At 27.7% G+C, this 21483-nt stretch overlaps 1 protein-coding gene across 1 annotated transcript in view; it reads right to left on the bottom strand.

The window, feature by feature from the left end:
• Window positions 1-21483, bottom strand: part of LOC133330773 (protein PALS1) — a 64831-nt gene that overhangs the window by 17907 nt on the left and 25441 nt on the right. The window contains exon 4 of the mRNA XM_061539182.1: window positions 15179-15385. Coding sequence (XP_061395166.1) covers window positions 15179-15385 — 207 coding nt within the window. The remainder of the gene's footprint in view (window positions 1-15178; window positions 15386-21483) is intronic.

The following is a 21483-nucleotide window of genomic DNA, read 5'->3' as shown; positions in this document are numbered from 1 at the left end:
TATTTTTGTTTTAAAAAATTTGTTGTGTTATTTTTTGTTGTTGTTGTTGGATTTTTTTTGTAATACAAAACGTCGCACAATATTGTATTTAATGGATATTTTTTGTATGTCTTTGGGATTTTAATTGTCACTATTCGTTGGCGTGAGCGAGGAGGATTGGCAAAAAAATGTTTTGGTTTTTTTTTCAATTTTGTGGATTGGAGTCTACGCATTTTTTTTTTTTTTGGTATTTGTTCAAAACAATAATTGAGGTATACAGAAAAACCCCGTCACCAACAATATGTGAGTCATTGCTTTCAGCTGGCTTAAAAATCTGATTTGCATATTGAAGTTTTTTATTGGCAAGTAAGTCGAATAATAGGTAAATAATAAAATATATTTTTTTTAAATATTAAAATATTTTTAATAAAAAAAAAATTTAAAACAAATTATAAAAAATATTTTTTTAATTTTTTTTTACAAAATTTTTTTTAATAAAAAATATTTTTTTTAATAAAAAAATTTAATATAAAAAAAAAAAAATATTTTTTTTTTTAATATAAAAAAATTTAATTAAAAAAAATTAAATTAAAGAAACATTTTTTTTATTTTTTTTTTTTAATTTTAAATATTTTTATATATATTTATATATGTAATGAATTTTTTTTATAAAAAGAAATACTTAATTTTCATTTAATTCTCCACTAACTAAAATCCCCATATCCAGTGTCTGCCTGTCTGTGTAACATTACAATATTTAAATTTTATATTTCAACTCTCAAGCACGTCTTGAAAAAATTAAAATAAAAAAAAAAATAACAAATCTCGAAAAAACTGGTAACAAATGTTACACACACACTCTCATTTACAATTCGTTTTGTTTTTTGTGAAATTTATTATTTATTTAAACAATTTGTTATCGCCTGGGTTGTTAATTGTTTGCTATGTGGTTGTTGGACGGTTTTTGTTGTTGTTGTAGTAGTTGTTTATTTAAAAAAAAAATTGTAATAAAAAAGTACAAATACTTGTTATACCACATGAAGATGGGGGGAATTTACTGGAGAGAGAGAGAGAGAGAGAGGGGTCATGTTATAGTCATGAAGAAGAGGCACGTACGTTCTGATTTTATTTTTTCGTATTTTGTGGGGCCATAATTAAAAACAAATTGTAACGGAAATTAAAAACATTTGTAGCAAATTAATTTAATATAAAATTTTATATATAATTTTTATATTACATTTTTATTTTATTTTTTTTTATATTATATAATAAAAAAATAAATAAAAGGAAAGTTAATTTTTTCCAACCCAAAATTTCCATTCCAATTTTTTGGGCTATATAGTAAAGCTAGAGATTTCTTACGGTTGAAGACCCCTTGTGAAATTTGATGGAGAATAATTTTTCCATTGGTTCCAACCCCCCACAATGGAGTTTTGGGGGAGAAAATACCCAAAAACCCAAAAGAGATTTGAAATTCCTCTCAAAAAGGGTATTTTTTTATAACCACATTTGTATTTAAATTTTGAATGCTAAATATTATATATACAAATTACTTATGGTCGGCGATCCCTAGTGAAATTTGATGGAAAATAATTTCTCCAAAACAATGGGGTTTTCGTATTTTTCCTCCCAAAAAATGTGTATTTTTAATATCGACATTTCTATTCAAATTTTGAATGCTAAATATTATATATAAAAATTTCTTGTGGTCGGTGACCCATAGTGAAATTTGATGGAGAATAATTTCTCCATTGACTCCAATCCCCCACAATGGAGTTCTGGGGGAGAAAATACCCAAAAACCCAAAAGAGATTTGAAATTCCTCCGAAAAAATTTATTTTTTTAATAAACACATTTATATTTACATTTTTAATATTAAATATTATATATACAAATTTCTTGTGGTCGGGAACCCTTAGTGAAATTTTATGGAGAATAATTTCTTCATTGACTCCATCCCCCCACAATGGAGTTTTGGTGGAGAAAATATCAAAAAACCCCAAATAGATATGAAAATCTCTCTCAAAAAAGGTATTTTTTAATAACGACATTTATATTTAAATGTTGAATGCTAAATATTATATATACAAATTTCTTGTGCTCAGCGACCCCCAGTGAAATTCGATGGAGAATAATTTCTCCATTGACTCCGAACCCCCACAATGGAGTTTTGGTTGAGAAAATACCGAAAACCCAAAAGAGTTTTTAAAAATCCTCCCAAAAAAAACCCTTTTTTTTTAATAACCACATTTATATTCAAATTTTGAATGCTAAATATTATATATACAAATTTCTTGTGGTCGGTGACCCATAGTGAAATTTTATGGAGAACAACTTTCCCCTTGACTTCATCCTGCAGAATCTAAGTTTTAGGAGAGAAATAGAGCAGAAATTAAACGGAATATGAAATAATCCTTTAAAACCACTATTTATTATTCCGACACATTTGTAATTAAATTTTGAATGGTATATAGCATAGCTAGAGATTTCTTGTGGTCAGGGACCCATAATGAAATTTGATGGGGAATATATTTCCCATTGGCTCCAACCCCCAAAAATGATGTATTAGGGGTCAAATTCCAAAAAAACTCACATAAAGTCTGAAATAATCTCTCAAAAATTGTATTTTCATAAAATCACATTTCTATAGAAATTTTGTATGGTATATATCATATCTACGGATTTTTTGTGTTCGGTGACCCATCGTGAAATTTGGTGGAGAACATTATTTCCATTAGGGTCAGGACCGTAAAGTGAAGTCTTGGGGGTTAAATCCCGAAAAACTCACATAAAGTATAAAATAATCTCTCAAAAGCTGTATTTTTATAAAACCCGATTTCTATTGAAATTTTGTATGGTATATATTGGAGCTATAGATTTCTTGTATTCGGTAACCCTAAGTGAAATTTTATGGAGAATATTATTTCCATTAGGGCCAAGGCTGTAAAATGAAGTCTAAGGGTTTAAATTCCCAAAAACACACATTAAGTATGAAATAATCTCGCAAAAGCAGCATTTTTTATAAAACCGTATTTCTATTGAAATTTTGTGTGGTGTATATTGGAGCTACAGATTTCTAATGTTCGGTGACCCATAGTGAAATTTGATGGAGAATATTTTTTCCATTAGGACCAAGACCCTAAAGTGAGATTTTATCCCTCAAAAATAGTATTTTCTATACAAGTCTATCTCTTTGAAATTTTGTATGGTATATATTATAGCTAGAGATTTCTTGTTGTCGGTGACCCACCGTAGAATTTTATGGAGAATATTATTTCCATTAGGACCAAGACCGTAAAATTACCACCAAAGCTATGTCCCTTTGTTTTTTTATAAAACCCTATTTAAATCGCCTCCTTGTGTATTGAAATTTGACGGAGAATTTTTAGTATAAAATAAATGTTATATGAAAATACCCCTCTCAAAAACCGTATTTTTATAAAATCCGATTTGTATCGAAATTTTGTATGGTATATATAGGAGGTGTAGCTTTCTTGTGGTCGGTGACCCATAATGAAATTTGATGGAGAGTATTTTTTCCATTAGGACCAAGACCCTAAAGTGACATTTTGGTGGAGAAAATTGCGGTTTGTTGGAAAAGGTATTAAAAAATCACGTAATATGCCTTATATTTTTAATAGCCTCATTTATATTAACATTTCGAATGATAAATATTATATATACCGATTTCTTGTGTTTGTAGACCCATAGTGAAATTTGATGAGGAATATTTTTTCCATTAACATTAAACCCCTAAAGTGACATTTTGACGGAGAAAATTGCGGTAAGTTGAAAAAGGCTTTAAATTATCATCAAAAAATCATTTATTGTTTGCAAACACTTTTGTATTGAATTTTTTGAATACTAAGGGGTCGTAAGAGGGTTAATAGATCCATGAAAATTATTCTCCATAGGGTTCTAAGCAAAATTGCCAAAGACATCATATGTCTAAAATGTTGGAATCTAAGGGTATTTAGGTAAACCATGAAAAGATCTTTTAAGGTTGTGGAATTTTTTGTTTGAATTTTAAATTAAATTATAATTTTTATTAATTTTTAATTTCAAATGCGATTATTAATTAATTATTTTTAATTTTATTTACATTAGTTTTATTCGTAATTTTCTAAAATTTTTTGTTTTAATTTTTAATTAAGTTAATTTTTTTTAATTTCAAATGCAGTTATTAATGGATTTTTTTTAATTTTATTTAAATTATTTTTTAATTAATTTTTATTTTAAGCCAGCCTGAAATATGCCTCACATTTGGTTGAAAATTTTGCGATTTTTTCAATATTTTTTATTTTTTTAATTCAATTCAAAATTTTTATTTTTATTTATTTTTTATGTCTGTTATCATTTTTTTTTTTAAATTTATTCCAAAATTCCATTTTTTTCTATTTTTGTTTATTTGATTTTTTGAGTGAAAGTCGTTAATTACTTATTTATCCATCATTATTTATTATTACTCTATGTTGGTGTTTTATTTTTCAAATTTTTTGTTGTTGTTATTTTATATTTCCTGTGCTCTATCTAGATAAATTCAATATTTAATTCTTTTCATTTCACAATTTCTTTTTTTGTTGTTGTTTATGGTAATTCCACTGCTGCCATTATTGTTGTTGTTATTATTGCTTGTTTTGGCCAAATTTCAAATATGGTCATATGGCCTAAATTTTTATTTGATTATGGTATTAAACAAAATTGTATTTCAATTTGGGTTTTGGTTTGGTTTTTTTCTTGTTGTACATTTTCAGTTCATTCACTCGACTGAAAATTGTACCCACATATTTGAGCTGCAACTTCGAACGCACTAACACACACACACACCCTTACATACGTACTCTCAAAAATCACTTATGGCAAAAATAATTGAAAAAAAAATTCTAGACAATTTGTTTTTTTTCAAAATTTTCCATTTCAATACACTTTGTTAAGCGTTCAAAATTTCAAGCTCCTCCACACAGTCATTAGATACGACAACGGATCGATGGATGGCTGGCTGGTGGTAGGTGGAAAGCCGCGCGCATTTCAACCCGTGCTTCGAACCGTGTTTTTATTTTTTGGTGTTCGCCTGGCCAAAACAACAAATGTTAACTGATTTGAAACTAAAACGTTCGGAAATATGGTTGTGCATTGACAGTCAGTTAGGTCTAGAGAGAGAGAGAGAGAGAGGAGACCACACAAAAACTTAGCCAGAAGAACGGTAGAACGGTAATCAGTCGGAGAGCGCATGATTTTCTACAACTGAATGAAAAGAGATGGAGGTTATGAGAGAGCCAGAGCCACTAATGAGGGAGAAGAGCACGCGTACAGATAACACGTTCGTTATAGACTGCCTCTTTTTTTTTTGTTTTTGATTTTTTAGGCTGACGTCAGAGTGCGCGCGAGAAGCGATGCTATGATATGCCGCTAGGCGACGCTATAAACCTCTGCGTGTGTTTTCTTATGGCATAGCGCAAAAGCTGTCAGAGTGGATGCTACGCTACAAGCGAGACAAAGCTAGTGCAAGCGATAAAGCGTGTTGTGCAATGGTTTATAGCAAGAGCTCGCGTTGGCTCTGTTTGAGTTTCTTTGTTTATTATTTTTATTTACCGTTATTGATCGGTTTTTGGCATCGTTCTTTTGCATCTTATCGAATTTTATTTTTTTGTGAACTCATGCCCAAATTTAAATAAATAATAATAAAATAATTTGGAAAAAATACGGGAAATCGATGCAGAAATATTTGTTAATTTGATGAATTTTTATTTAAAAATTACTTTGAAAATATTTTGCGATATGAAAAATTCTTCGTCTGAATTCTTCTTGAGTCAATAAACACCAGTTTACAACAGAAAATGCGATGTAAACCAAGAACACGCTTTGCTCTCTATAGCACTCACTCTGACATACTATAGCATTGAAGTAGCATGAACTATTATAGCATGTAGTATCGCATCGCTTCTCGCTTGCACTCTGACGTCAGCCTTAGCCGGGTTGTTATGGCCATTAACATGTTATGCATAGCTGCAGGTGATTTAGCCCAAATGGCTTGATGGGGAAATGGAAGAGTTGGCCGAATGGTAAGTGGTAAGAGAGGCGGAAATTAAGAGAGAGAAATATTGGAAAAAAATCAAAAACGATGTTTTAATAACCACCACATTTTTATAGAGGTTTTTGAGGGATATATAATAGCTAGAGATTTCTTGTGGTCGGTGGCCCATAGTGAAATTTGATGGAGAATATTTTTTTCATTAGAACAAAAACCCTGAACTTGCAATTTGAAGGTGAAAATCGTGGTTAATTGGAAAAGGTATTAATTTACCCCTTAAAATTGACTAATTTTCTATACCCACATTTGTACTGAATTTTTGAAGGTTAAATATTATATATACCGATTTCTTGTGGTCGAGGACCCATAGTGAAATTTGATGGAGAATATTTCCTTCATTACGACTAAGGCCCTATAGTGACCATATGGGGGAGAAAATTGCATTTATTTGAAAAAGGTATTAATCTGCCTATTAAAATTGACTTATTTTCTACACCCACATTTTTACTAAATTTTTGAATGTTAAATATTATATTTACCGATTTCTTGTGGTCGGTGACCTATATAGTAAAATTTAGTGGAGAATATTTTTTCCATTAGGGTCAAGACCCTAAAGTGGCATTTTGGGTGTAAAAATTGCCCAAAGTTGAAACAGGTATTAAATTACTAGCAAATATGACTTATTTTATATACCCACAATTGTATAGAATTTTTTAAGACGGAATATTATATATACCTATTTCTTGTGATCGGTGACCCATAGTGAAATTTTATGAGAAATATTTTTTCCATTAGGGTCAAGACCCTAAATAGGCATTTTGAGTGTAAAAATAGCCCAAAGTTGAAAAAGGTATTAAATTACACCAAAATATGACTTATTTTTTTATACCCTCATTTGTATTGAATTTTTTAATGTTAAATATAATTTAAACCTATTTCTTGGGGTCGGCGACCCCTCATAAAATTTAGTGGAGTTTGATGGAGAATAATTTTCTCCTTTACTTCAGCCCCCTACAATGTACCCTTCATATGGAAATCGGCAGTTATTGGTTTGTAATTTTCGATATTAATAAAATTGTGATAGCTTTACACCATCTTCAAATAAGTGCCGATTTCCATACGAAGGGTCCATTTTAAGGGGCTAAAGCCAAGAAGAAAAATATTCTACATCCAATTTCACTATAGGTCTCGGAACACAAGAAATCGATATTTGCAATATATAACCCAAAAATATGGGTGGCAAAATGGGGGCTTTAAAGTAGATTTTTTATTTGAATTTCTTTTTAGCACCTTTCTCAAAAATTTGCCAAATTCTCCCTTAAAACACCCTTTTAGTGGTATGGTGTTAAGGAAAATTATGTTCTGCATCGAAATTCAGTATAGGTTCCCATCGAAAAGAAATCGCTAGATATAGTATTTATACCTTAAATAAGGCCTCGTAAAATGAAGAAATATTTTTGAATTTTGAATGAATATTTTTATAGAAAAATTCCCACGCCCCATCCATTTGTCCTCCTAATTTCTTTGACAAATAACAAAAAATCCTCTTTGGCCACTCAAAATAATGTCCAACTACAAAAAAAAATTATTTCCCATAAATATTCTTTTGGAATAATTTCTCTCAAAATCCGCAGAGAAAAAAAACACAACACTGAAAACTTTTAACAAGTTCTAAAAAGTAATTAACACTTGGTTACCATATAAACCATAGACCAGGGCAGTGGTGTTACCACTAATGGCAATAAAGAATGGTCTTTTGTTGTTGTTATGTTTGTTGCTGGTCAAAAATTTAAATAAACAAAAATGATATTATGAAGAGAGGACCAAAAAATATGGAAACAAAAATACCAAGAAAATGAAGTGCAGTTCACAAAACAAATTGACAGTCAAACCCAGTGCTATGACGAGGGTGGGTATGGAAGATATAATAATTTTTAATATTTAATTTATTTTTTTTTTCAATAATTTTTTTAATTAATTTAATTTTTTTTATAAAAAAAAATGTTTAATATTTTCAAAATAATTTTTTCCCAATCACCCTCGTTTTGAAATTCATTCCACATAAATATGTTTAAAAAAAGCTGTTTTTTCCTAACCTTGTAGAGGGTGGGTTGAGGGTGGTGCATGACAGGTGCTGCTGACTGACGCTTCTGCTGTCTCACATATTGTTTGCATTATTCAAACCTTATGGTTTTGAAATATCCCAAAAAAACAAACCATATGAACAAATATCAGGTTGTGACAAAACAAATGCAGGTTTTTTGTTATTCCATTTTGTTGTTGTTGTTTTTATAATAAAGTAAACAAAATAAACTGCTTTCGAAAAAATATGCATTTCAAAGCCAAAGGGTTTTTTTGCTGGCTGGACCACATATACTATTTACATTTTTCAGGTTATTTTTTGTTGTTGGTCTACCTAGAAGAAGATTTGAATCTGACTACAGGTTTATTTGAAATTATAATTTATTTTTTTCAATTTTTTTTTTTTTTTTTTTTGAAAAAATTTAAATACTGGTATTGAGTTAATAAAAAATTTTTAATTTTGACTGAATTTAGAAATTTTTTTAATTATTTTCATTTTTGTGTTTTTTTAATTATTTTTGTTTAAAAAATCTGCCAAAATACATTTTTATTTTGGTTGGAATTTAAATTCATCTTTAATTCTATTTTTTGTGGAATTAATAATTTCTTTTATTTATTTTTTAATTTAATTTATTTTCCCTCAAAAAAAAAAAAAAATCTGCTCGTTTTTATATTAATTTTGCTCTAAATTTACCCAAAACGTGCTTTATTTACATTTTGTTGTTGTTGTTGCTGCATTTATTCCCAAGAACAACAACAAAACATTATTAATGCAAATACTGTTTTGTTTTCGACATGCACTCACGTTCAAATGCATATCAAATTCATTTTCTTCTTCTTCCTCTTCTAGTGATACTAACTGAGATGGGAGAAGTATTTAACTCTACTCTTTCTAATTATCTCCACACGAAAAACAAAAAAAAAAAACATTTAAACAGATGCAAATAACAACACTTAGAGAAGAGTGACATTTTTCATGAGGAGTTTATCATAACCTGTCATTTGAATGGTCTATTAAAAAAAACCCAAAAAAACACACACACAAAGCATGCATGCACACAGTTCTCCAAACAACAACAAAAACAACAATAATACCGTTGCCTTACTCAGTAAGTCTCTAACCGCACACATCAGGCAAAACCCCTCACGCTTGCTCTCTCGCCAAAGTAAATAAAAGCATACCCTCATGCACATTCAATTGAAATCACTGTGAAACCGCATTGACACACACACACATCGACGCAACGAGCCTGCTCTAACCCTGCCTTACTATCATTGCCTCTCATGCTCTCTTAGTACAGTGTAGTGTAGTGCAGTGTACGATTACTCTCTCCTATTTGCCGAATGTGCTAATACTGTTCGCTTACTTGCATTCGTATGTTGTTATGCTAATTAATGCACACAGGTGGAGTCAATCACACACACACACGCACGCATACACTTTCATTGCACAAACTGTGTGACATGATATTTTTCCGTTGTTGTTGTTGTTTGTGAGTGTTGCTAATTTTTTTTCGGTGATATTTAGATTTGTTTTCGTGTTGTTGTTGCTGCTGCTGTTTTCTTCCTCTGTGCTTTTGTTTTATGCCATGTTCTGACGGTCATCCGAACAACGTAGTTCGCTCTCAGAATTACGTACATGAATTAACCCGTTCATACAACACTATTCATAATTCATATCATCAGAGTTTTTTATTTCAAACTTTTTGTTTCTTGTTTTACACCAAAAATTTAACATATTTTAGTGAATTACATAGGGATCTAAATAGAAAAAATAATTCTCTTTCTCCTGACTATAGTATGAACCCATATCTATTTACTTTTCATTCATGTTTTCCATTTTTTCTGAAAATGTTGTTTTTAATACATTTTTATATTTTCTCAATTCAAATGTCACATACTGTCACATATACAAATTTGGAGAATTTTTTGTTTGAGTTGCCCCACATTTGTTTCTTGTTTTGTACGCTAATTAGAACCAAGGGAAAAGAAATGCATATTGCATTATGTAGAAAACAAAATTTACATCCTGTTGCATATATAAAAACTATACAATTTATTACTTTTCATTCATGATTTTCAATTTTACTGAAAAAGTTTGAAAATTTCATAAATATTTACAAACTGTCAAAATTAATTTATTTTCGATAAATACTCTCAATTGTTAGGGATGGGACAAATTTATTGGTTATTCAGAGAGTGATTCGAATTGAACAACGTACAAAAGTCGGTGTTCGCTCAGACGATTTTGTATGGGGAACTAAGTAATTACTTCGTAATTAAGGGTCGAACAACGAATGAGAGAGCGAACAACGCTCGTCTGTACATGGCATTAGGAATAACAATGTATGTAAATTTGCTAAGAGCTTTGTTTGGTTTTGTTTTGTTTCGTTGGTTGGTTGGTTGGTTGCTTGCTTACAAAAACAAATCCCTTAAAATTGTATGCATTTTATTAGTGTATGTGCATGTGTGTGTGTTTCAACAAAGTAGGGGGCGATAATGTAAATGTAATAATGCGGAGAAATAGATGGGTTATGTTGACAGGGATTTTTAAGGGAATTTGTTAAGAAAAAAATGAAATTATTTACAAAGGAAAAATAATAAAATTAAAAAATAATTAAATTAAAAAAAAATAAAAAAATAAAATAAATTATTTTTCTTAATTATATTAAAAAAAATATTTGTTAATATTCAACGAACCCGCCTATTATCCAACCATTATCTTCCAAAGGGTTTTGGTTTTGCATAATGTCGTCGCTCTCTAATAGGCCATTAGGTATTTTAATTTTTTTATTATGCAAATTCTTAACGCTCACACGCACACAGACACACTTGCATGCATAGACAAAAAATGTTTACATTCTGTTTACTAATTAAACCTTGACCTGTAATACTTAAGCGCACACATACTTATTTCCTAGTATTCTGAGGTTGCAAATGCATTGTTCGCTGGGGGACCGGCATGTTTTTTTTTTTTTTTTTGAGTCAATCAGGTCACATAATAAAAATTTGTAGGTTTTCTTCTTATCGCCGAACAACCAACCAACGACAACATCGTTTTGATGGTTTTCACTATTTTCTATTTTTTGTCGTTTAGTATTGTTGTTTTTGTACTAAACTAATTAAAACAACAACAAAATAAAGAGCGAAAATGTTAATTAGTTTTAACAACAAAAACAACAAACAGCAGATGAAATAAAATCAAATGTCTGATAAACCTGTTAAACGGCTTCATATAAACAGAAAATTAATGCCACTATTGTTGTTGTTGTTGTTAGCAAGAGAGAGAAAAAAAAGAAATTAACATACATATAAAAATCGAAAACATTTTCTGTGGCAATTTATTTTGTTTTATTATTTTTTTTGTAAGGTACGTGGCTCGGTGGCGTGAGAAAATTAAAAGAAAAAAATTTGTACTAAATGAAAAATTTTTTAATAAAAAAAAAATAATTTTATAATTAAAAAAATAAATTATTTAATTAAAAAATAAATATTTTATTAAAAAAAATTAAATATTTTATTAAAAAAATTAAATGAAAATAATTTAGTGAAAAATATTTTCTTATAAAAAAATTAAATTTTGTTAATAAAGAATAAATTAAAAAAATTAAATTGTTATTTATAAAAAATATTTTTTTTATATTTTTTTTAATAAAAAAAATCTTATTTTTTCATTAAAAAGTGATAAAAGTGTAATTAAAAAAAATATTATTTTTTTTTTAATTAAAAAATAAAAACAATACTATTATTAAATAAATAAAATTATTTTTATTAAAAAATAGGAAACAATAGGAAACATTAAATTTTTAATAAAAAAATAAAAAATAACTTTGAAGGAAAATTAAATAAAAAAGTTTATTTCATTAAAAAAAATTAAATATTTTATTAAAAAAATTAAAATAAAAATAATTTAGTAAAAAAAATATTTTTTATAAAAAAATTAAATTTTGCTAATAAAGAATAAATTTAAAAAAAATTAATTTTTTATATAGATAAAATAATAAAAAAAAATATTAAAAAAAATAATAAAAAATCATATTTTTTTTATTAAAAAGTGACAATTTTGTAGTTAAAAAAATTATTAAAAAATTGCTTTTTTTAATTAAAAAATAAAAACAATACTAATATTAAAAAGATAAAATTATTTTTTTAAAAAATTTAAATAAAAAATAACTTTTAAGGAAATTTATATTTTAAATTAAAAAAAAATAAACAAAAAAGCCATTTTTAAGTTTAAAAATTTAAATTTTTTAATAATATTTTTTTATTAAATTTGGGAAAAAAATATTAAAAAATAATTAAAATTTGTAAATAAAAAAAAATAAAATTAAATTTTTTAAATTTTTTTATAAAAAAATATTTTTTAATAAAAAAATGAAATTATTAGATTTTTTTTATAATTAAATTTTGTTAATAAAGAATAAATTTAAAAAAAATTAAATTTTTATTTTTAACCAATTAAATATTTTTTATAAAAAAATATTTTTTAATAAAAAATCATATTTTTTATTAAAAAATTAAAATTTTTAATTAAAAAAATTATTTAAAAAATTATTTAAAAAATTATTTTTTTAAAAATTTTTGAAAAAAAATTAAAATTTTTAATAATATTTTTTATTAAATTAATAAAAAAAATTAGTAATAAAAAAATAATTAATTTTTTTTACAATAAAATTTAATTTTTTAATAAAAAATAATTTTTCTAATAAAAAAATAATTTTTTCAATAAAAAATAATTTTTTAATAAAAAAAAATTTAGTAGAAAAAATATTTTTTTAATAAAAAAATATTTTTTTTTTAATAAAAAAAAATAATTTTTTTAATAAAAAAAAAATATTTTTTTATGAAAAAAATAAAATTATTTTATTTTTTAATTTCAATAATTTATTTTCCCATTAAATACGTACTCCATTAAACATTTACAAATCGTTTGGAATTATTGAATTTATTTCAAATTGAATTTTAAAATAAAAATTCCCCCTCAACTCCTTTTCATGACAAATGTTCACTTGACATTTCTAGCCAACGGCCACAGCAACTATTCGAAATCCCACACCACACCTTCCCCTAAACTAAAATGAACTGAACTTGTCAAGTCATATTTTATTCACATAATGGCAATGACAACAACAACAATGACCAGCAATGCAATTTGCCATTTGAAAAAAAAATATATATTCAATATGACCATGTCATTCAAACATTTTTGTCCAACTAACAAACGAACTATGCAGAAGGATGATGATGACCAAAGCATATCTTCTGCTCACTTCACTACAAAAGAGCTGGAAGAGTGATGGTGAAAGCTTTCAGGATTATGGAGAAGAAAAAAAAAACTTTTTTTTTTTTCAACACACAAAAGCCTTGCGATGAATGAAAAAAATAGTGGACCAGGAGTATTGAAGTGGAGTGTAGAAAGAAAAATTCCGACTAAAAGTATTTGATTGTGATAAACAACAACAACAACAGCAAAAAATTTTTACCAGGGCCAGAAAGTCATTCAAATGCCTTTTCGAAATGCCTTGCAATAATGTGAGAGAAAGAGGAAGAAAAAAAAACAACAAATTCCTTTCAACATTGAAATGTTCTATATATAGAATAATTTCAATGCATGGTATAATCATTTAAATATGCAACAATTTCCAAGAATTTTGTGTGGTTTAGCCCACATGCTAAAGACATCAACAGCCATGTTAAGGGCAAAAATGGCCAAAAATATCATTTCTGTCTTTCTCTGCAACAAAAACCCCAAAATCACAATGGCAAAAAACTATTTATAAATTTAATTTGAGAACAACAACAATCGAAATCAAGATATCATGATTTTTGTGGTATATATTTTACAAATCATTAAATTTTCTTATGATGTTTGGTTTAAAAAATTATATAGGAATTTATTTAATAATATTTAAATGATATTTTCATTACAAAAATATTTTTTGTTGCAGAAAATCCTTTGAAATTTGATTAAAATGCCACTTTCAATCGAAAACATAACGATTTCCCTTTATAAACACGCCCTTTAGGCTATAAACACAAAATCTGTAGCATACTTTCAGGCAAAACGGCATTAAATCACCAATAACGGTTACGTTATTACATCAACGATGTAAAAACGGCACGCTAACGGCTTGATTACACAGAATGTATGTATTTAACAAATTTAAAGCATACTTTCAGGCAAAACGGCATTAAATCACATTAACGGTTACGTTTTTACATCAGCGATGTAAGAACGGCACAATGAAGTCTTATTTACACTGAATGCATATATTCAACAAATTTAAAGCATACTTTCAGGCAAATGAAATAGACCATTGGGGTAAGGTTGTCATTTAAAGGGAAGATATGAAGGAAAATGGAAAAAAATTAAAAAAAAAAAAATATATATAAATAAAATTTAAAAAATAATTAAAAATTAAATAAATAATTAAAAAAATTAAATAAATAATTAAAAAAATAAATAAATAATTTAAAAAAATTAAATATATAATTTAAAAAATTAAATAAATAATTTAAAAAATTAAATAAATAATTTAAAAAATTAAATAAATAATTTAAAAAATTAAATAAATAATTTAAAAAAATTAAATCAATAATTAAAAAAATAAATTAAATAAATAATTAAAAAAAATTAAATAAATAATTAAAAAATAAAATACTATTAAAAAATTATAAAAAATTTAAAAAAAATTTAAAAAATAAAAAAAAATTAAAAAAAACCAAATAAAAAAAAATTCCAAAAATAAGAGAAAAAAATTCCATTGACAGGAAATTCAAAATTTAAGCAAAAAATTTAAACAAAAATTAATTTAAAAAAAACACAAGAAAAAATGACATATAATGACAACCTTATCAAAGCAACTCATTGTTTTGCCTTATAATGTAATAACGCCCTTTTACGCCATAGTTACTCTGTTCTTCTCCCATTCTCTTTCAGAGAAGCCAATACACTAATTTAAAGCCTCCTTTTAGGCATTGCATTCATTTCAGCTAATGTTTTGATGTTTTTATTTAATAAATATTTTATTTAATAAACAAAAAAATTTAAAAAAGTAATTTTGAAAAGAAAAAATTTCGACTTACCTGATATTTTTTAATACTATCCAACTGTTCCATTGTCGGCTCAACGATCTGGGCAATTTGTTGTTGTGGCTGCTGTTGACTGCCGGGCATACCTCTGCGATCGGGTAGCTGTGGTGGCAGCGGTGAGCTGCGCATGCGGCCACCATCTTTTGGCGGTGGCGGCACCGCGTCACGTGGTGGGTGTACGGGCTTGATGCTGCCGTTTAACTGTGGGGGTGGGGGGGAAATTTTAGAAAAAATAATTATTATTTTTTAAATGTAATAAAAATGAGGTGTTGATGTTGAGCAGAGAATAGAGTGTAGAATGTCATGAGTTGTTGTTTGTTTTTGGTTTAGTATTTTATTTTTTGGAAAATGAAAAACGTAATGAAAATTAATGAAAGTGTAGTGAAGTGTGAGCAGGAGAATAGCAAGGGGGGAGTTTTCGGGGTAGCGATTTTTGGTTTGTTTGGAATTATTTAAAAATATTATTATTTAAAAAATATGTAAAAAAATTTATAAAAAAAAAATTTAAAGGAAAAAACTAATTAACAAAATTTTTAAAGGAAAAAAATGGAAAAATAAATTTTTAAAGGGAAAAAATGTAAAAAAAATTAAGGAAAAAAATGAAAAAAAAAATTTAGAGGAAAAAAATGGAAAAAAAGATTAAAGAAAAAAATGGAAAAATTTAAATTTTTTTAAAGGAAAAAATTAAGAAAACATTCATAAAAAAATTAATTAATTAATTTTTTCAAATGAAAAAAATTAAAGAAAAAATTTAAAAGTATAAAATTTTTTCTAAAGTAAAAAAGTTAAAAAAATGTTAAAATTTGTTTCAATGAAAAATAAATAAAAATATTAAAAAATTTGTTAAAATTTTTTATCAAAGGACAACATTAAAAAATTTTTTTTAAGTTTTTTTTTTTCAAAAAAATTAAAACAAAATCGTAAAAAAAATTCAAATTTTTTTAAACGTTACAATTTTTTTCAAAAGAAAAATTGTAAAAAAAATCTTAACAAGTATAAAATTTTTTTCCATAGTGGAAAAATGCTAAAATTTTCTTCAAATGAAAAAAAAAATTGAAAAAAAATAAAAAAAAAATTAAAAAAAAAATTAAATTTTTTTTTCAAATGAAAAAAAATTGAAAAAATAATATAAATAAAAATATCAAAAACAATTTTAAATTTTTTTCAAAGGAAAACATTAAAAAAAATTATTTTTTTTTTCAAGAATAAAAATTGAAAAAAAAAATCTTAAAAAAAATTAAAAATTTTTTTAAAATAAAAAAATAAAGAAACAATTTTTTTTATTTAATTTTTTTCTCTTTCATTACACATGTCGTTATTTTTTATTATAATTGTTGATTTTCCTCCACTTTCAATTAATTTTTTTATTCACTCTCCCATCCCTGTTTCTTATTGAGTTAGGTCGGTTGTCTTCCAAACTTTTCAAATATTTACTTTAGTTTCGGTTTGCTTTTGGCAATAGTATTCTGTGTCTGGCCAAAACAGAGTGTTGTTTTGGCCAAGTTTACGATTTTCGTTTTTTTTTTTTTTTTTGAGAACCATTTAACTACACTTGAGAGTAATTAAAAAGTTCGGAAGATATTTTATTTAACTTGGTGTTTGAATTTTCTTTTTATAACAAAATTAAAGGAGGAGGGAGGCACTTTTAAAATTCACAAAGAAAAAAAAGGAATTTATAAAATTGAGATTTTTTTGAAGGAAAAAAATTCCAACCCTGGCATAATTTTTCTTCGAAATGAAAAAAAAATTAAAAAAAAAATGTAACAATGATGAATTTCCATTCCCAAAAATTATATTTTTTCCTAAAAATTATTTAAAAAAAATTTTTTTTCAAAAAATTAAAAAAAAAATTTACAAAAAATTAAAAAAAATAATGAATTTTCGGTAGGGAATGCAAAATACTAAATTACGGCCAATTCGGTTGAAGAATTTGCTCAAATCCCCCGAAATTCCGCATATTTCGAAGTACCGTTATATGGGGACTACCCTAAAAAATTGATCAATATTGATAATTTTTGGTAGGAAGATTTGCTATCCCGTGAGAACCCCAAATACCAAATTCCAGCCAATTTGGTTGAGAAACGTGCCCAAGATCCCGAATATTCGAAGTACCGTTATATGGGAGCTACCCTTAAACTTGGGTCAATATTGATAATTTTTGGTAGGAAGATTTCATATCCCATGAGAACCCTAAATACCAAATTACAACCAATTTGGTTGGAAAACATGCTCAAGATCCCGAATAATAGAGGTGCGGTTATATGGGGACTACCCTAAAAAATTGACCAATATTGTAAATTTTTAGTAGAATGATTTGCTACCCTATAAGAACGCGAAATACCAAAGTACAGCCAATTTGATTGAAAAACGTGCTCAAGATCCCTAATAATAGAGGTACCGCTATATGGAGGCTATACCCAAACATGGGCCAATATTGATAATTTTTTGTAGGAATATTTTCTACCTCATGAGAAGCCCAAATACCACATTACAACCAATTTGGTTGAGAAACATGCTCTAGATCCCGAATAATAGAGCTACCGCTATATGGGGGCTATACCCAAACATGGGCCAATATTTATAATTTTTGGTAGGAAGATTTGTTACTCCATAAAACCCCAAATACCAAATTACAGCGAATTTTGTTGAAAAACATGCTCAAGATCCCGAATAATAAAGGTACCGATATATGGGGGCTATACCCAAAGTTGGACCAATAATGAAAATTTTTGTTGGAAGGTTTCCTATCCCATGAGAACCCCAAATACCAAATTACAGTCAATTAGGTTGAATAACATCCTCAAGACCCCGAATAATAGAGGTACCGTTATATGGGGGCTACCTTAAAAAGTAAACCAATATTGATAATTTTTTGTTGAGAGATTTGCTACCCCATGAGAACCCCAAATGCCAAATTATAGCAAATTTGGTTAGAAATCATGCTCAAGATCCCGAATAATACAGGTGCGGTTATATGGAGACTACCCTTAAACTTGGGTGAATATTGATAATTTTTGGTAGGGAGATTTCTTATCCCATGAGAACCCCAAATACCAAATTACAGCCAAATTGGTTGAAAAACATCCTCAAGATCCCTAATAATAGCGGTTCGGTTATATGGGGACTACCCTAAAAAGTTGATCAATATTGATCATTTTTGGTTGGAAGGTTTCCTATCCCATGAGAACCCCAAATACCAAGTTACAGCAAATTTGGTTGAGAAACGTACCCAAGACCCCGAATAATAGAGATACCGTTATATGGGGGCTATACCCAAACTTGAGCCAATATTGAAAATTTTTCGTAGGAAGATTTGCTACCCCATGAGAATCCCAAATACCAAATTACAGCGAGTTTGATTGAAAAACATGCTCAAGATCTCTAATAATAGAGGTACCGCTATATGGGGGCTATACCCAAACTTGAGCCAATATTAAAAATTTTTCGTAGAAAGATTTGCTACCCCATGAGAATCCCAAATACCAAATTACAGCGAGTTTGATTGAAAAACATGCTCAAGATCCCGAATAATAGAGGTGCGGTTATATGGGGACTACCCTTAAACTTGGGTCAATATTGATAATTTTTGGTAGGGAGATTTGTTACTCCATAAGAACCCCAAATACCAAATTACAGCCAATTTGGTTCAGAAACGTGCCCAAGACCCCGAATAATAAGGAATCGGTTACATGGGAGCTATACCCAAAATTGGGACAATATTAATAATTTTTGGAGGGGAGATTTTTTACCCTATGAGAACCTAAAATACCAATTTTCAACGAGTTTGTTTGAAAAACGTACTCAAGACCCCGAATAATCGAGGTACAGTTATATGGGGGCTATCCTAAAAAGTTGACCGGTATTAATAATTTTTGGTAGAAGGATTTGCTACCCCAAGAGAACCCCAAATACCAAATTACAGCCGATTCGGTTGAAAAATAGTACCCAAAAACTATAAATTTCGAATGTTACTGGGTAAGGGATTTACCAAATAGGAGACCGATATACGAGGGAAATATTTTTTATTTATTTTTTTGAATTCAATTAAGAAAAAAATCCAAAAAAAAACTTTCTTTTGATGAAAAATATTTTTTTTTGTTAATGAAAAATTTCCATCCCTGGAAATTTTTTGAATGCAATGTTACATGTCCATCCCTGCCTTACATATTTTTTTTTCATTTACAAAAAAAACTGAAAAAATTAAAAATTTTGAAAAGAAAAAAATTCCCTCTTTTTTTCCTTCAATTACAAATTTCCATCCCTGGCCTTTCACTTAGTCTTCCTCAACATCTTCCCTCATTCGATCCTCTTCCATTCAATTTCCAAAAATTGTCACTCAAGTGCATTAACAATATTTTTCCTATTTCCTTCCTGGGGAATCAGTGAGCTGAGAAATTTTTGCCCCTCCCCTCATCCACACACACACATAAGATGAGGAGGAACTTTTGTGTGTATGTGTGTGACAATATTGAGTGTGTGTCACACACATTTAATAAATTTTGCCAAGTGTCAAAAAATGTTTGATAACATTTTATGCAAATATGATTATGATGACGATGTTGCAACCCAAGCTCAAACACACTCACACATATACACACACACAAGACTGATAGTCATGCATGCTGCATGCATGCTCTCATGGCTTGTGTGTGCGGCGTTAGTATGGGGAATGCTCTCTTTACGTTAATTAGCTGGAATATTGCTGCATTTAATTAAAATTTGTGAAAAATGTGTGTTTTGCCAAGTCATCGCTGCATGAACAAACATGCAGGAATGAGATTTGATAGAGGAATAATTTTTGTAGATGACAAAAAAAATTAAATTAATTTTTTTTATGTCAAGGGGAAAATGTAGGAAAATATCAATTTGGAGCCGGAAAAAAATCCAAAAAAAAAAAAAATTAAGGGAATTTTTTGAAAAAATTTCCTGAAGGAACATAAAAAAATTTAAAGGGATTTTTTTTTCAAAAATTTCTAAATTTTTTATTTTGAACATTTAATAGGAAATTTGGGTATTTGAGAATTTTAAAGCCACCAGAATCACTTAAAGGACTTTACATTGAAAAGGTAATGAAAAAATCGGAAATTTGAGAATTTCCCTTTTGAGGGATATTTTTGGGGAAATTTTTCTTTTCACATTTTCAGTAAAATTTTAGCATCGTGGAACCTTTAAATACCTCTAAAGGTTCCACGAGGTAAAAAAATGTGAAAAAAATCGGAAATTATAACAATTTCCCATCGAGGGATATTTTTGGGAAATTTTTTATTTTCAGCTTTTTAAGTAAAATTTCAACATTTTGGAGCTACAGGAAGCCTTCAGAGGCCTTTCGGGGATGAAAAATATAAAAAATTGGAAAATTGTAAAAATTTCCCTTCAAGGGATATTTTTGGGAAATTTTCATTTTTAAGCAAAAATTTCAACATTGTGGAGCTACAGGAAGCCATCAGAGGTCTTCCTAGGATGAAAAAATATAAAAAAATTGGAAAATTGTAAAAATTTCCCTTCAAGGGATATTTTTGGGAAATTTTCATTTTCAGCTTTTTAAGTAAAAAATTTAACATTTTGGAGCTATAGGAATGATTTGGAGGTATTTTGGGTATGAAACACTATGAAAAAAATCTGAAAATTAAAAAATCCCTTCGAGGGATATTTTTGGGTAAATTTTCTTTTCACATTTTCAACAAAATTTTAGCATCGTGGAGCTACACAGGAAACCTTCAGAGGTCCTTTGTGGATAAAAAATATAAAAATTATAGGATAATTTCGAATATTAAACATTTCCCTTCGTGGGATATTTTTGGGAAATTTTTAATTTTCACCTTTTAAGTAAAATTTTAGCATCGTGGAGCTACGGGCAGCCTTCAGAGGTCTTTCGGAGATAAAAAAATGTGAAAAAATCGGAAATTGTAAAAATTTCCCTTCAAGGCGAAATTTGTGGGAAATTTTTATTATGAACAAAAAAAGGTTCATTTTCAACATTTTTGAGCCACAGGAATCATTTAGAGGCGATTTGGAGATAAAAGAATTAAAAAATTGGAAATTGTAAAAATTTCCCTCAAAGCGGAATTTTTTGGGAAATTTTCATTTTCAGGTTTTTAAGTGAAATTTCAGCATTGTGGAACTACAGGAAGCCATCAGAGGTCTTTCGGGGATGAAAATGTGAAAAAATCGGAAATTGTAAAAAAATTCCCTTCGAGGGATATTTTTGGGAAATTTCTATTATGAACAAAAAAATGTTAAATTTCAACATTTTTGAGCCACAGGAATCATTTAAAGGTGATTTGGAGATAAAAGTATTA

Source organism: Musca vetustissima, unplaced genomic scaffold (genome assembly GCF_032173495.1).
Source record: "Musca vetustissima isolate MV318-11 ecotype Yass unplaced genomic scaffold, APGP_CSIRO_Mvet_v1 utg3081, whole genome shotgun sequence".
Lineage (NCBI taxonomy): Eukaryota > Metazoa > Arthropoda > Insecta > Diptera > Muscidae > Musca > Musca vetustissima.
Note: the sequence above shows the minus strand (reverse complement) of the source record. Positions and strands in the feature narration are given on the sequence as shown.